General features: G+C 35.0%; 1 protein-coding gene and 1 long non-coding RNA gene across 2 annotated transcripts; both read left to right on the forward strand.

Moving 5' to 3' along the window:
- Positions 1–947: 947 nt before the first annotated feature.
- On the forward strand, positions 948–2,740 carry LOC130958108 (uncharacterized). Its single transcript, XR_009077328.1, has 3 exons — positions 948–1,248; positions 1,839–2,049; positions 2,217–2,740. It is a non-coding gene; the product is annotated as an uncharacterized LOC130958108 (long non-coding RNA).
- A 10,793-nt stretch (positions 2,741–13,533) lies between these two features.
- Positions 13,534–15,040, forward strand: LOC130961807 (elongation of fatty acids protein 3-like). The gene has a single exon (XM_057887822.1). The coding sequence runs from the start codon at positions 13,909–13,911 to the stop codon at positions 14,815–14,817; it is 909 nt and encodes a 302-aa protein (XP_057743805.1). The 5' UTR covers positions 13,534–13,908; the 3' UTR covers positions 14,818–15,040.
- Positions 15,041–16,854: the final 1,814 nt, after the last annotated feature.

Below are 16,854 nucleotides of genomic sequence, written 5' to 3' on the forward strand. Positions count from 1 at the left end.
GACATGAAAAAATAAAATTGATTGGTTGCCAAGCATTATCTGCATTGGCATCACTTATCTTATAATTATATTCAGTTATTTTAATAACTTTCATCTTCTTCCCCAACTATACCAGTTCTTATCCAAAGATAAAACCAAAAGGGATTAGACAAGGGCACAATCGACCATGTAAAGCTATCCTTGAAACTAGTTGCAACTTTGATAATAGCCTTTAAAATAGGAGAAGAATGATATTCAGCTTGAATATAAAAAAATATTTCTATTTAAGAGATACTTTTTTTTTCAAAACTTGAACCCAAAGCTTGTCTTAATGATGAATAATCTGCCAAACTAATTTATCCCACAATGCTAAATTAGCAAGGTGAGAAACTCGGAAGGCTAGACCACTGAATCTCTTAGGGGTAATGAGGGTCTTCCAAGAGGTTAGATGGAGGCCCTGAGAATTACAGGTACCTCTCCACACAAATTGGTGCACCATCTTATCAATCTCATTACAAGTGGAAGAAGAAAGATAACTAACTTGCATCTTGTAAATAAAAATTGATGAAATTACCAATTTCGCAAGGCAAATCTGGCCAGTTCTGTTAAAGAATATGTCCTTTTATAAAGCAAGTCTCCTCTAAATTTTATCTAGTACATTGTTAAACTCTGCTTTTGATGTTCTAGAATTACCCAGTATCACCCCCAATTGCATACCCAAGGAGTTGGCAAACCTAATAGAAGAGTAGGGATGTCAAAAATCTTCGGCGGAGTGAGTATTCGCTAGGATTTATCCATCAAGGGGCAAATATGGGGGGAGATTTTGTACCCGTGAAGACGGAAGATGGGGATCTGTTTAATATATGGGACGAGGACAGAAATAGAGGCCTCCCTCCATGGGGACCCGTATAATATATATATATATATATCATACTTCAGAATTTGAGAAACCCCAAGTAGCCCTAGTCATCATGCACTCACGCTTGTTCTCTTCTCTCCTGAGACCTCACTTGAAACTCCCTCTCCTCTCACCACTACCAGTCATCACCACTGTTTGCCATCTCCTATCCCCTCACCACCAACGCCAAGCTCCTACCACTACCAGTCACCACCACCATGGAGAACGTTGTCTTCGTGCCTGGCCAGCCGAGGAGAACATCACGATCGCCGCTTGACCCAGCCAAGGCAGCAGCGTCGCGTCAGAGCCTGTTTGCGTCTCCACCTTTTCGTGACGTCGCTGATCTTCACCATCAGCTCCTCTTCCTTCTGGTAAATCAGCCTCTATGAGCTCCCTATTTAAATTCGTTCAGTTATAGTTTTAGGGTTCATCTATCATATTATCTTTGTGATTTTAATTTACTTTGAAGAATTTGTTAATTATTATAGCATTGTTTATAATCTATGTGACTTATATTAATTATAATTTATATTTTTTACTCTGATTATTCCCTTGATTTTGATTCTGTTCATTATCATTCATATTTCTGTGGTTTATGTGATTGTTTGTATTTGATTTCTGAGATTTGATTTGTGTTATTGTGATTTTTTTGTTAATTGTTATGATTTAGATTTATTGTTTTAGAGTTGACAGAACGTCTTCCGTTAATGCATTGAGTAATACTCTTAAGAAAAGTACACCATCGGAAGAACCTATAGCCATTAATCTTGAAAATACTCAAAAACCTATATCCCATTGAGTATTTTGTACATTTCAGCTATTGTAGCATCTCCAAGTCTTTGAACCAACAGATCGATGCATATCTGCATTAGGATATAGTCAGTTGAGTGTTGTGTTGATAAAATTTGTTCATTCAATTGTTAGCCAATTAAATTTTGTGTAAATTGTAATGGTATTGCAGGAAAACCATTGGTTGAACCAAAGGTGAAAAATATGAAACTTGACTATTTGAATATGATTCTATAAGCATAAATAAGACAATTAGGAGAGGGAAGATGACAGAAAAGTGAAGAGTATACTTTGGCTTTGTACTTCTCTTCCTGTGAAACAACAGTAAATAGAAGTTTTCTTCCGGGCCTTGTCGCAACATATGTAACAACCTAATATATTTGGTAAGTTGGTTTTTTTTTTAATATGTTTGGTAGAGATGTTTGTTGTTTATTATTGTTTTAAGTATTTGAAGACAATGAAAATTATGTTTGTAATGACAATTGAGAATTATCTTTATTTTTTCTGTTTTTTATTTTTTATTTTTATTATTTTTTATAAAAATTCGCAGATATCTGCGGAGACCCTGGTTCCCGATGGATACGGAGTCTCCATTACCCGTCGCAGGGACGGGACAGGGAAGGCGACAGGTTTTAGAGGCGGGGGAGGGGGGGCATGTCCTCGCCCCCATGGAAACTCGTTGAGCATATCCTTTCTTTGCATTGAGACATTGATAGAGCAGATTACTCTAGATTTCTTGATGTTCACCTTCATACCAGAAGCTATACATAAATAATTCAAACTTTGGAGAACATGAATAACTCAAGTCCTAGTTGCTTTACAGAAAAGAACAAAATCATTAGAAAATATCAAATGAGATATAGTCGGACCACTTCTAAAAATCGTGACAGGGTCCCAAAATTCTTGCTCCATTGCTGAGATATATAGCAGCCAAATCTTTCCATACAAATTACAGATAGGTAAAGAGATAAAGAGTCACTTTGACGGAGTCCTTTCTTAGGCTAGAAGCTACTCAATTTATTACCATTCCACATAATAGAACGAGAAGATGCACTAAAAAAATATTGGGTACTGTCAGATTTATCGTAAGAATAACAAAAATAATCCGATGGTATAAACCTTACAGGTAACTTGTGACAGAATATGACGGTTCAGAGACAAAAATCTGATGCAATTTATCGTCAGAAAAAATTTGACGGTAAGGTTGGCGCCATAAGTTGAGATTTCGCACCACTATACCGTCAAAAAATCCAACGGTAAATCCAATAGAAATCTATTTTTTTATTTTTTTTAAATCAACCTGGATAATTGCTACCGTCGAAAAATTTTGTGTGTAAATCCAATAGTAGCGTCAATTTTTTTCAATCTATAATGGACCCGATAATTAATAATTGATAGTCAATTCTCAACAAATAAATTTTATAATTTTTTTTTATAAATTTTTATAAATTCACAACAAAATTTAGTACACAAAATAATTCATAATGTATCACATAATCTAATACAATAAATAAATAAACACCAAATTTACTATAAATTTTCAAATTCTGTGTTCCTAAGAATTTGGTTAACAAAATCCTTAACTTATTTACATACATGCAATTTATATTTTTTTAAAAGAGTAATACCCCCAAATAGGTCCCCAAAGATTTGGCTATCCGAGAGATTTGTTCCCCAGAAAAATTAACTAAGTCCCCAGTCCCTAAAATTATTAGATATATACCATATACGTTCCTGCTTCAGGTTTAGCTGGTTAACCAAACACTCTCTCTCCTATGTGGAGGTGATCAGTGTGACGTGTCAGATTAAAAGCTATACGTCGCTTTCAAGACACATTGGTCCCTGCACAGGTGGCCAAAATGATGTCGTTTAAGGGCTTCTTCAAACGACGTCATTTTGAGTGGGACAGATTAGTCCCCAAGCTTTCTCATGTCAATATTATAAAACGGCAGCGTTGTGAATGGGGACCTAGTATAAAAATGCACATCCTTTTCCCTTGGCTCTGTAAAAATGACCTAAAACCCCAAACCCTTGCCCAGATTTTACAAGGTAACCCTTCATCTTCCTCAACTCCATTAACGTTGACTGAAGTCTGTAACAGTGGTTTGACAAAGCTGACGGCGACTGGGTGGTGGCGCTAATGTGTTGTGCATATCTCCATTGTTGGAGGTAAGTTTACTAATTTTTTTCTGAATTAATTTGGAGGTGAAGATTGAAGTATGACGAACATGCATGTCATGTATAGGGTAGATCAAAGATACTGTGTTGCTAGTGTAGGTTAAGTCAGAGTTGTAAAGTGATTTAGGTTGTGCCGTTTCATAATAACGTTACCAATGTCGGTGTTAAAAAATTGGATTCTATTTTAATGTTCTTGTAATGTGTTCGTTGCTTGTTTAAGTTGTGATAAAGTTTTATTTTGTTATATTTAGATGAGTGAAGACGTGGTACCTGTATTTCATCACGGTGAAAGCTTTGTTAGAGACAACAAGGGGATACTTGTACATCAATGGAGAAGCCAAGAAGTTTCTCCCAATGGACATTGACTTGATATGTTTCTTTGACCTGAAGAAACTTTTTTTGGACTTGGGTTACCATGACTACAAGATAATGTTTTGGTATGATCCTACTTCTGCTGACCTAGAATCCGGTCTTCACCTAATTCATGGAGACAAAGAGATCAGAGCTCTACAAAAAGAACAAAATGCTAAATGAAGATACTGACAAATTCTACATCTATTTTGACCATCCAATCATGGAAGATATGGAGTTCATTGATGATGATGATGTTAGTGTTGAGGAGGTGGATGTGCAAGAGGTTAGTGCTAAGAATGATGGTGTTGACAATGATGCAGATGTTGAGAGTTTAGATAGTGATGATGAGTATGAGTCAATAGAAGATGCATTATACAAGCCCCCACCTTCCGGATATGGTTTTTCGGATTCAAGTGAAGAGGAAGAGTCAGTCGGAGCTGGTAAGAAAGGAAAGAATAACAGGAAGAAGAAATTCCCAATGAAGACCTTGCATAAGAAATCAAAAGTTAGTAAGCATGTTAATGGGCCAGTTGGTAAGGACAATAGCAAGTCAAAAAGAACAAGAATTAGAAGAGAAGAGGTAGCTGGACCATCTGTTCATAAAAAGTGGTTCATGTTTCTCAATTAGCACCCGTAACTCAGGTATTGATGATTAACACTTACCTTCTTATACTAAATGTGATATATTGTGTAGCTTGAGATCTGTGATAACATGTTTAGGTTTCAGGTTTTTTACAACAATTAGTTGCTCTATTATAGGGACCTACTTGACATATAATATTATTCAGGGACCTATTTGATTTATAACATACATCATAAAGAATTTAATTGTCCTAATAAATTTGCTCATGTATGAGGTTACTCAACCTGAAGCACCAACCAATGCTACTATGCCAGATGTTGGAATGAATGTAAATGCTGCAACTGTAAGTATGCTTGATAATGTGTTTCACTATTAATTACTAAACACTAGATACTAATATCTTATGTTAGAATACTCATAATTGTTTACAATTCTATCAGGGAAGACAAACTCGGCCTCAACAACCTTTTAGACGTCTAAAGCAGACAATAATTAGGCCCAAGAGTCAGGAAAGTGTGAGTGCTAAGACAATGGCAGCTGCAAGTAATGGCACAACCTCCAGAATGTTCAAATTCATTCCAACTCCCGGACTGAACCTCTCTAAGAAGAAATGATACTTTCTTGAAATTTATTGTGAAAGGGACAAGACCTTGTTTGTTATTTTGAAAAAAATAGACCTACACTTTTAATACTTTTTGTGTTACCACTTTACATCAGTGTGTGTAGAAGGAAATAGACCTTCTTTGGTTTGTTAACATTTTGATACAATTTATGTACATATTTTATGTTTATGATACTTTATGTTAATATTTTGATGCATGATACTTGAATATCCTGGTTTGGATTATATATTTTGTAATATCCACTTGGCCAAGTTACTTTGCATACTCTGATTTAAATATAGACTAGATTCAATTTAGCATCATTGACAACCTCTAATGTTCATTTAACTAAAATGAGTCATTCAAATACAATATTTTTTCAACAAACGTACGATGCTAATTGCTTAAATAACCACCACATAGATACAAAATAAAATCACAACTACAAGTGCACCTATTATTACACTACTAAACAACCTGAAAATACTATCTTTCTTGAGTTTTGAACTATCTTCATTCTTCTTTTTTAAAATCTCCTCCAATTGTTGAATTCTCTCCTCCAAGCTATAATTTAAACCTGTACCAAATTCTTCACCCACGCATGTCTCCACAGAGTTCAATCTACTGCTTTCAACTGCATCATCCACCAGATACCCAAAAATCTCATCAAACCGTACAAAAAAAATCACAATAACCTTGCTTTTTCTGCAATCAGAATAACAAAACAAAAATCATAACATTAGTTTTAGTCCCCAATTATCAAAATTATAGCACCACAAAAATCCACCACTCTAAAGTACCTTGAAGTGAGGACAGCCAAAAAACAGCCTATTCGGGTTCTCTGCTGTGCGAGACCTGGATATTACGGCATATGTCTTGCACTTGCACATAGTATGTTCTCCTCTTCTAAGTCGCCCCTTTTGGAAGCCAGTTGAACCGTTGTCAACACTGAAGACATCATCGATAGTTCTTCGACCGCGTCTCCGACTTGCAACTGATGTGCTGCCCCCACTCGCCATCACCTTCTTCGAAGCCAAAGACTCTCTCTCACATACTAAGATACATGAGTTGGAGATAAAGAGATAAAGGTTAAAGATGAAGACCTAATTTTATGTTGATCCCCTTTGAAACAGCGACATATTGCGTCTCTCACAACGCTGCCATTTTATAACTTTGGCATGAGAAAGTTTGGAAACTAATCTGTCCCACTCAAAATGACGTCATTTGAAGAAGCCTTTAAACGACATCGTTTTGGCCACGTGTGTAGAGACTAATGTGTCCTGTAAGCAACGCGTAGCCTTTAACTTAACACGTCACGCTGATCACCTCCATGTAGGAGAGAGATTGTTTGGTTAATTGGCTAAACCTAGATCAGAGACGTATATGGCATATATCTAACAATTTCGAGGACTGGGGACTTAGTTAATTTTTCTGGGGCACAAATTTGTCAGACGGCCAAATCCTTGGGGACCTATTTGGGATATTACTCTTTTTTTAATAACTCAAGTCATCACTTCATAATTTAATAATTGAATTTAACATTGTGTATGTTAAGATAAGCATGTATAAAATAAATATTAGTCAGTTATATTTTATTTAATCATAAAAATAGAATACGTTTTCCATGTATTATGTATTTAATATTAATTAAAATGTGTAATATGTATTTTGTGTATTGCTTTTCTAAATATTAAAAATATGTTTTCTGCGTATTATCTTTTCAAATATTTAACAAATGCAATACCTCCAAGCATATTGCTATAGATAAATTAAAAAAAATTGCTACTATAATTCACTCTTTGTAAATTGTTCCGCATCAAAATTTTAAAAAATATTATAAAATTCAATAATTAAGTGTTACACCAAAGTTTGATCAATATAAAAAAAATAAAATGATAAATAAGATTTTAAAAATTAACACTACTTCACACGAATTAGTCTCTTAAAAAATATCAATAAAATTATCTATAATTATAATTGTAGATGCATTACTTTTAAATTAATCTTTATAATTAACATAACAAATATAAATCTAAACTAATTTATCCATATTTACTATCATAAAAAATTTTATTGGTATTTTTTTGTTTAATCACTTTGTTGGTCCCTATAGTTTCGCGAAATTTTCAATTAGGTCCGTATACTTTTTTTCCTTTTAATTGGGTCCCTGCACAATTTTTTTTTTCAATTAGGTCTCTACCGTGACCAAACAGTTTGATTTAACGGAATATTCTGTTCCTAAATTAATGATTCTCTAACTTTTTCCTAAACCCCTAATTCTCTTTCACTCTTATTTTCTTAAAGACTAAAATAGCCCTCCCAGACTTAAAACGAAAACTATTTAGTCTCCCAAACTTGGAGAAAATCTCTTCACATTCCTCTCCTCCTTCGTTCGTTTGTTGCATACTCCATCATTAGCCGAGATCAACTCAACTGGAACATTGCTGGCGACTGTCACTTCTCCGGTGTCACCGCCATCGTTGTAGCCATTGCTGCTGCTTCTAGGTAAGACAATGCTTAACCTTCTCAATCATTGAAAGGTTTTTCTTTTTTTCTCTTGGGGAAATTTGCCACATTATTTATTAGAGCTTTCTTTTGTTCTAAAAATGGTTGAGTAGGAATTTATGGTATTATATTTTCTTATTTTTGGTATTCAGTTATGGGTGATTCAGATTTCACCATTGAGGTCCACCATGGTGGGAAATTTGTTGATAGTGGACACAGATTAGAGTATTTAGGAGGAATGGTTGTGGAGAATTTACATTTTAACGTTGATGAATACTCATTGCAAGAGATTGTGAGTGAGTTAAAGCAACTAGGGTATAAGGGATACGCCAGGTTATAATACAAGGAACCTGGGATAGATTTGAAGTCAGGTCTTAGAGAGATGAAGTCCGATGGGGATGCGATGAGAATGGCTAGGTCATTGGTGTCAAGTTCGTGCAAAAATTGTGAGGTATACATTGTCGATGGAGTTAGAGAAGGTAACAGGATTGAAATCACTTTTAGTGATGTTGATTATGTGCCAGAGAAAGGTGAAGACAGTGGCTCTGGATTGATAGAGGTTGAAGTGGATGCTGAGTCAGAGCCTTCTACCGATGAAGAGGTATTTGATGATAGTGCTGATGATAGTGACCATGAGAATCACTTTGGGTTTGAGGTAGAGGATAATGATCTACAATCAAATGCGTTTGGGGAATTCACTGGCCCACTAAAAGATGAAGGACCTGCAGCAGCTGGAACAACTCAAGGTGATGAAGGTTTAATGGAGGGTGATGAGCAAGTTGGGGGCATATTTGATGGATATAAGACTGAAGATATAGACAGTTATGAGGGGAACTTTGATGATATGATAAAAAATAGGAGATTTTCCAAATACAATGAGACAGAGATGAACAGAGATGAACAGAGAGTATGAATTTCGGGTGCTGGAATTTAAATCACTAAATCAATTTAAAGATGCTATTAAGGAGCATTCCCTATTAAATGGTCGGGACATCAGGTTTCGAAAAAATGATAAGGTGAGGTGCAGAGTTGTTTGCAAAGGAAGAAAAGAAAAGTGCAAGTGGGTTTATTTTGAAAGTAAGGTTGGTGGTTCTGACTGTTTCAGGATCAAGACTTTGAATGAAAAGCATACTTGTGGAAGGAGTTATAGCAGAAGACTTGCATCAAGCAGTTGGATTTCAAAGAAGATTGCCAACAACATTAGCAGAGGCGAGGAAATGAAGCTTGCGACAGTTATTCAGACCATCCAAGACAAATATATAGCCAATATCACTGTTGGTAAGGCTTACTGGGCAAGGAGGAAGGCAAGAGAAGATGTACATGGGCGGGCAATCCAATAGTATGCTAAGCTAAGGGATTACTGTGCAGAGATACTTAGGACAAATTCAGGATCTAATATGAGCATATTGGTTGATAGGCCTTCTCTTTTGCACCAACCCCGATTTATGAGAATGTATATGTGCCTTGATGCAGTCAAGAAAGGCTTCTTGGCAGGTTGTAGACCAATTATTGGCGTGGATGGTTGTCACTTGAAGGGTGGCCATGGACAGCAATTGCTAGTTGCTGTTGGCAGAGATCCGAATGACAATTACTTTTCGATTGTTGTGGCTGCAGTAGAGGCAGAGATTAAGGACAGTTGGGGGTGATTCCTAGAGATGTTGTTAAATGGCATTGGAGAATCAAGAAAGTGGGTTTTCATGAGTGACCAACAAAAGGAGAAAATATGTGGCCAAAGATACAATAAGATACCATCATCCCTCCAATTTTTAGAGTTAAACCATGAAGGCCAAGGATGGTTAGTGTTCCGGGGGTTACCTGAAATTGTAGGTCGACCTCGGACGAGATCTCCTGTTGTGGCCGGAGCGGTCGTATCTGACTTGTTGGACCTAGTGGTGCTGCTGATCCTTCGTCTTCGGAGAGTAGTGGTACCTGCAAGAGACTCCGATGCTTAAGTTAGCACAGGCTTTAGGCAGGTTTATTGTGTAGAATCAGAATCTGAGTTATACCTGGGTGCTCCAGTGTATTTATAATAGTGTAGAGTGACCTTTCTGGAGATAAGATAGTTATCTTATCTTATCTTTGAGTGAAGTCATCTTATCTTTAAGAGGAACTGCCTTATCCTTCTTTAGACTTTGCCGCCTTTAGATTTGGGCTGTGTTCCTTCGTTTGGGCCTGTTTGGGTCTTTTAGTCGATTTGGCCGAACTCTTTTTAAAAGAGGTCGGGGAGCCTGACCTGAGGAGGTCGGTCGTTTTGCCTTCGATCAACCCAGGTCGCATAGCTCGACACAGGGTATGAACAGTTAGGATAAGGGAGCCTGATGAAAACAAAACACAAACAAAATATAAAAGAACTGGAACTTCTCTTACCTACAGTAATTATAGCCAATATGGATACAACAGGAGAAATTGTCCAAATCCTATAATGACAGGTATTAGTTGCTCCTTTATTTTGTTGATGTGTTGAAGAACTATTACTAATTCCTATTTGATGTTGTAGCTCCTGAAGGGACACAATAATCTGATGTTGCTGCTGGAAATGGAGGAGGTGATGCTGCTGCTAATGAACCTGTTGCTGCTGTTGAAACAAATGAATCTGAAGCTGCTGCTACTACTAGATCCAGGGTGGTTAGAGGAAGAGGCAGAAAAGAACAGCAGTAGGGATGGAAAGAGGAAGGGATAGAGGGAGCGCTGCACCTATGACTATACCACCAACTCAGGAAGCAAACACCGCTGCACTAGCATCTCAACCTTTACCTAAGACCAAAGTCTTTGGTGTGAGAAGAAGTGGAAGACTCAAGATAGGAGTTAAGAAGGCAACAAGTCAGCCACCTGAACTTGTTGACCTCACACTTGATTGAGACTGAAGACTCTTTAGGGTATTCTTTTGATATGTATTGTGTTATGTAGGATTTTTAGTATTCACCCGTGACTCTGCTTTTTTTATGGTTTGGACCACTTTTATTATGTAGTGTGAACCACTTTTGTTATGTGAGTGAAAAACTGTTATGAGATGGTGGAACATTTATTTTGTGGCTATTTAAGTGTCTTGCAATATATAATACAAAAAATAATGATGTCTATTATAATTCAATGCATCTTTTGTTTTAATTACTTTTTTCTCTGTATCATATTTCTATGCATATTAAATAGCAAATGAATAACTTTCATTTAGAGAAATTAAACAACATTTGATATATCTTCATTGCACTCAAAACAAACAGTACACTTTTGACTTATATAGACTATTATATTCTCATAACAACCATACTTTCTACATCTTTACATATAACATTGCAATAATCAAAACACCAAATATCAAAATCAGCATAGTTTGCATCTTGTTTTACTTTTTCATAGTATCTTCCAGTTTGGCAAATTGCTCTTCGACTGAACTTAGCTCACCACACAATCTTTCTACACAAGCATCTATTTCTCCAACTTCTGCAATTAATCTCTCTAGATCTATACTTAATCTCTCTGTATCTTCCTTTCTTGTGCCTCCAATTCTCTAACCCTTCCAAATTCTTGCTGTGAATCCATTACTCAATCTTTTTCAAATAATTTTTTTTCTTTTCTATTAACCCACTCAAAAAACTTTTATTTTCTGTTAGGACAAGAAATGAATCTTTTGTTTGGATTTCTTGATGTACTTGAATTCCGAAGAATCAGAGTGTCTCCACAAAAGCAACGACCTTCCTTTCCTTTTACTTCAACCATCCACTCTTCTCATCTTCTTCATTATCAATCCATTCGAAGAACTTGCATTTTGGCATTCTCCCACAACTAACATACCTTCTTCCATAGTTTGCTACTGTTGAAGAAGACATCACAGCAATTGCCTCACCACAAAAATAAAGATGTCTCTTCTTGACGAAGATTTTGAAACTAGAGGCTCCTAAAGATAAGTGACTTTGATTCATAAGTATTCATAGAGTAAAAAAAGCAAACAGAGGAAAAAAAGTTTGAGAAAGAGGCGAAGAGAGTGAAAACTCAAAATCCTACTTATTCTCAATGATTTGTAAGGGGTAGATGAGAGTTATAATAGTCAATTTATCCATTTTTAATTTTTTTTATAATGTTTACTATCAAGAGGGACCTAATTTAAAAAAAAATTTGTGTAGAAACTCAATTAAAAAAAAGTATAAAAATCTAATTGAAAATTTTGTAAAACTATAAAAGTTAATAAAATAATTAAACTTTGGTCTATGAGAATGTATTTGTCAATTACGCGATATAAACCAGGGGATAAATCACACATGATGTCATTACTCATAACTCATAAGTCATAACTCAATACCGGGCATTCCTACGTAACTAATACAATTCCATACAAGATTACAAGTAGCATTATTATTGCAATAGATGAGCTAACAAGTATTAATGTGTTTATTGATTTATTTTTATTTATTAAATGTGTAAAATAATAATAATTGTGAGCTTAATCAAAATATTAAATTATACTATTTTTAAAATTAATAATTTTATGCTCAATACTTAAAAATAGTAATATATATATATATGAACAAAATTGTTTTAATAAAAAAAGAGAAACTACAATTTCCGTTGAATAATTTAAGCCTGCAGAAATTGACGGCAACAGGAGGACCTGGGTCTTGATTCTTGAAATTTATATGTACAACAAATTACACGCCACGTTGAGCTGAGTTAGAATTTATAATAAGTAGATATTTTTTTTAAAGTTAGGAGTGAGATTTGAATTTGTGATCTCTAAATCAGTAAAAAAAAATTATATTATTTAATTTATAATTTATTATCTTTTTTTTGGATACATATTACATGAATTTAATTTTGATAAACTATTATCATAAAATATTTTTATACATATATCTAATTATATATGATTATGTTAAAAAAAATTATTTTTTAGAGTAATTATGTGAATAATTATCTAAAAAGTAGATATAACTGAATTACTATATAAAGGATTTTACTAATAAATAATACCATACATTTAAGTTTTTTTGTTTATTAAATTTAATCAAATTGATCTAACATAATAAAAATTAGTTATGTCTACCATTATTTTAAATTTTATTATTTAATTTGATTGAACTTAATTTATCAAAAGACTTGAATGTATAACATTATTCTTTATCAATCCATCGAAATTAAACTTTAATTATATATACTCAGAAGCAGATTTGTCTGAATTGCTTATAAGAAAAATAAAAGACTTTCATAAATCAACTCTGCTTCTTGAAAATAAAAATAAAAATCAACAAAACAGAAAAAGAATAAGATATACATAAACCTAATCCCCCAACAAAGCGTACGTAAACATCACGTTAATTTGTTATTTACTTATTTTATTGTTAGTCCTCCTCGTGTTGGTTCCTAATTATCCTTCTATGGTACTTTGTTTCCTCTTTTATTTTTTGTTTTTAATTTATTACACCATGCCGTGCAAGAATGAAAACAGAGATAATTTATTATGCATTTGCGAAATTGCCCACCATATTATTAGAGAGAGAGATTAATTGAGGGCAAAGGCCAAAGTGAGAAACTTCTCAGCAATGTTTCTAGGTAAAACGTAGGTCAACGTTGGACTTGGGGTTGAATTTTAAAGTTCAAGTCTTCAAGAATGGCCTTAAATTTCATCTATCTCATTCTCCTCATCAATTGGACGATGGAAACAAATATCCCCATAACGCAAACGGCTTGAATTTTGAACGGGATTTGTGGTTTCTGATAGGCTTATGCATCTTGATCATCATAACATCCTAAGCTTCTAGACGATGATGAGAAATTAAAGGCCATCTAGTCAGTAGTCAAGGGTACCGTATATTAATTAATAAGAGCATAATCTCAAGTCATGGCACACAAACAGAACTTGATTTGTATATTCAAATTCAAAACCCTTCAGTTTCTTAATATATATATTAATTAGCACCTCAAAGTTTTCCCATTCCAAGTTGCCAAACTAGAAAACAAGGACCACGAAAGTTTCAAGAAACTGACATAAAACTAATTAAGTTTCTTAAACTATATCAACTTATGTGATGGGATTTCCCATTATGGAGACCCTCAAATTCTGGTTACAAGACCATCCCACCATTGTATCCTTCAGGTGGAGCCCCGCACTCTCATGGGGCTCCACCTGGTTCTTTCTTATCTCCGCCATCTCTTTCTATGTCACCGCCGCTGTCACTCTCCACCTTATTCTCAGATTCTTGGGCCGGCGACGTCCGGTCCCACTAGGCCCCTTCCCGGCCATCCACAACCTTGCCATGTCCGTCACTTCCCTTACCATATTCACCGGCATGCTCCTCTCCGCAAAAGCAGAACTGAGGGACACGCGGTGGTTGTGGAGACGCACAAGAACCACTCCGTTCGAGTGGTTCTTGTGCTTCCCCCTTGGGATCCGCCCCTCCGGCCGCGTCTTCTTCTGGTCCTATGCCTTCTACCTCTCTCGGTTCCTCCACATGCTGCGAACATTCTTCATCGTTCTCCGGCACCGGAAGCTCTCGTTCTTCAGGCTGTTCAATCACTCGATTCTTCTGGTGATGTCATTCCTGTGGCTAGAATTCACACAGTCCTTTCAGGTTCTGGCGATCCTGTTTTCCACGGCGGTTAACACGGCGGTGTACGGGTACCGGTTGTGGGTTGAAATAGGGTTGCCGGTGAGGAACTTCTGGTTCACGGTGGATTGCCAGATGGTGCTTCTGTGCTGCAATTTGGTGTGCCATTTTGGAGTTCTTCTGTTGCATTATCTGAGAGGAGGGTGCAATGGGATTGGAGCTTGGCTTTTCAATTCTCTTTTGAATGTTGCAATTCTTATGCTGTTCTTGAGATCTTATGTCAATGAGTTTTGGCGGAGGAACCTTAATAATCCAACTTCTTATTCTTCTTCCAAGGACTACTCGCCTAAGCATGCAAAACTTAATGGTAGTTATGCAAAGTTAAATTGACTTGTATTAATTAAGTGATTATTGCAGAGGCTATGGACTATGGTAGATAGATGTTTGATTCAAAGTTTTTGAATTTTATTTTATTTTTTTATTATTCTACCATTTCTTCATTGGACTTTGTATATATATGTTATGTATAGAGCAATTGTGAAGCTTCATTGATGATAAAGTAAATTCCGAAATGAGTGACTCATCTTTTTGTATTGTCAAAGAAATCATGACGGTGCTGCAACTTAGAAATGATTCAAGATATGTATAGATCATAGAATATATACAGATTCTATTTTTTAAGAACCGTCCTTGATTGTTAATCGTTTATAATGTTGTATTCAAAATGACACTAAACTTAAGACAAATAATAAACTCAAGACAAACACTATTGAACTAAATATTGAAAAGAGGCATGGGACACGTGATGACAATTCTATTGAAAAGTGATAGACATTCTTTTTTTATTATGAGAAATTTTTCGTATACAAGCATTTTTTTATACAAGTCTTTACAAGTTATTATATTAACGCGCTTGAACGTTACTGCACGTTCTTCTTCCTCTTCCTCTTCTTCTTTTTTTCTTTCGTTTCTTACTTTCTCTTTCTCCTTCTTCAACCGTTACTGCACAATTTCACTGCATCGTCTTCTTCTTCTTGCTGCACATTCTTCTTCCTCTTCCTCTTCTTCTTCTTCTTCTTTTCTTTTGTTTTTTGCCTTCTCTTTCTCCTTCTTCATTTACGTGCTTTTCTCTTTGTTTTCTTTTTTCGTTATTCTTGATTTCCATTATTTTTTGATATCAAGCTCTGAAATCATTTTTGAAGAAGAAGAAGCAGCAGAATATGAGGAGGAGAAAGAGAAAGAGTTCTGAATTATGCATAAAGTGTCCTTTGGGTGTATTTTCTATAATCGTTTGGGTGTATTTTCTGTAATCGTTTGGGTGTATTTCTGAAGTTTCATTATTTTCAAAACAATTTCAAAGCTTGATTTCAGAAACCATGAAAATCGAAAAAAAAGAAGTAAGAATACCAGTAATAAACGAGTAAAACAACTAATGAAAAGGCAAAGAGAATAACGAAGAAATATCGTTTGGGTGTATTTTCTATAATCTTTTGGGTGTATTTTCTATAATCGTTTGGGTGTATTTCTGAAGTTCTATTATTTTCAAAACGATTTCAAAGTTTGATTTCAGAAACCATGAAAATCGAAAAAAAAGAAGCAAGAATACCAGTAATAAATGCAAGTAAAACAACTAATGAAAAGGCAAAGAGAATAACGAAGAAATATCGTTTGGGTGTATTTTCTATAATCGTTTGGGTGTATTTCTGAAGTTTCATTATCTTCAAAACGATTTCAAAGCTTGATTTCAGAAACCATGAAAATCGAAAAAAAACGAAGCAAGAATACCAGTAATAAACGCAAATAAAACAACTAATGAAAAGGCAAAGAGAATAACGAAGAAATACATGGAGGAGGAGGAAGAAGAAGAAGGAGAAGAAGAAAGAGGAAGAGGAAGAGGAAGAGGAAGATGAGTTGTTCATAATCCACGGTGAGTGAAGAAGAAGAAGAAGAAGAAGAAGAGGAAGAGGAAGAGGAAAAGGAAGATGAAGATGAGTTGTTCATAATTCACGGTGAGGAAGAGGAAGAGGAAGAGGAAGAGGAGTCGTTCATAATTCACGGTGAGTGTAGCGCTTTGGAAATTAAATAACGCATTAAAAGACTCTAATATGTAGCAACTTGTAAAACTTGTAAGTCAAAAAGACTTGTATGTGTAGCAAGCCTCTTTTATTATTTGGGTTTTGTCAGGTTTCGATCAAGCTTTTTAATATTAGATAATAATGGATTTTTCAAAAGATTGTTCATATGTTAAAAACTTGTAATTTTATTTTCTCTTTTTATTTTCCCCATGTGCATTACTTTCACTTTCCATACTATTGATAATGTAACACGAGTTACTGAATTTTCTTTTCTTATATTCATACTAGGTATTCACGTGTACTAGTTAAATAATAAAAATACTATTCGTATACTAAAATTAACTACTAAAAT

This window comes from Arachis stenosperma, chromosome 2, assembly GCF_014773155.1.
Source record: "Arachis stenosperma cultivar V10309 chromosome 2, arast.V10309.gnm1.PFL2, whole genome shotgun sequence".
Classification (NCBI taxonomy): Eukaryota; Viridiplantae; Streptophyta; class Magnoliopsida; order Fabales; family Fabaceae; genus Arachis; species Arachis stenosperma.

Excerpts from the sequence above, each read along its gene's own strand:
- LOC130961807 (XM_057887822.1), top strand. The coding sequence starts at position 13,909 with ATGGGATTTCCCATTATGGAGACCCTCAAATTCTGGTTACAAGACCAT.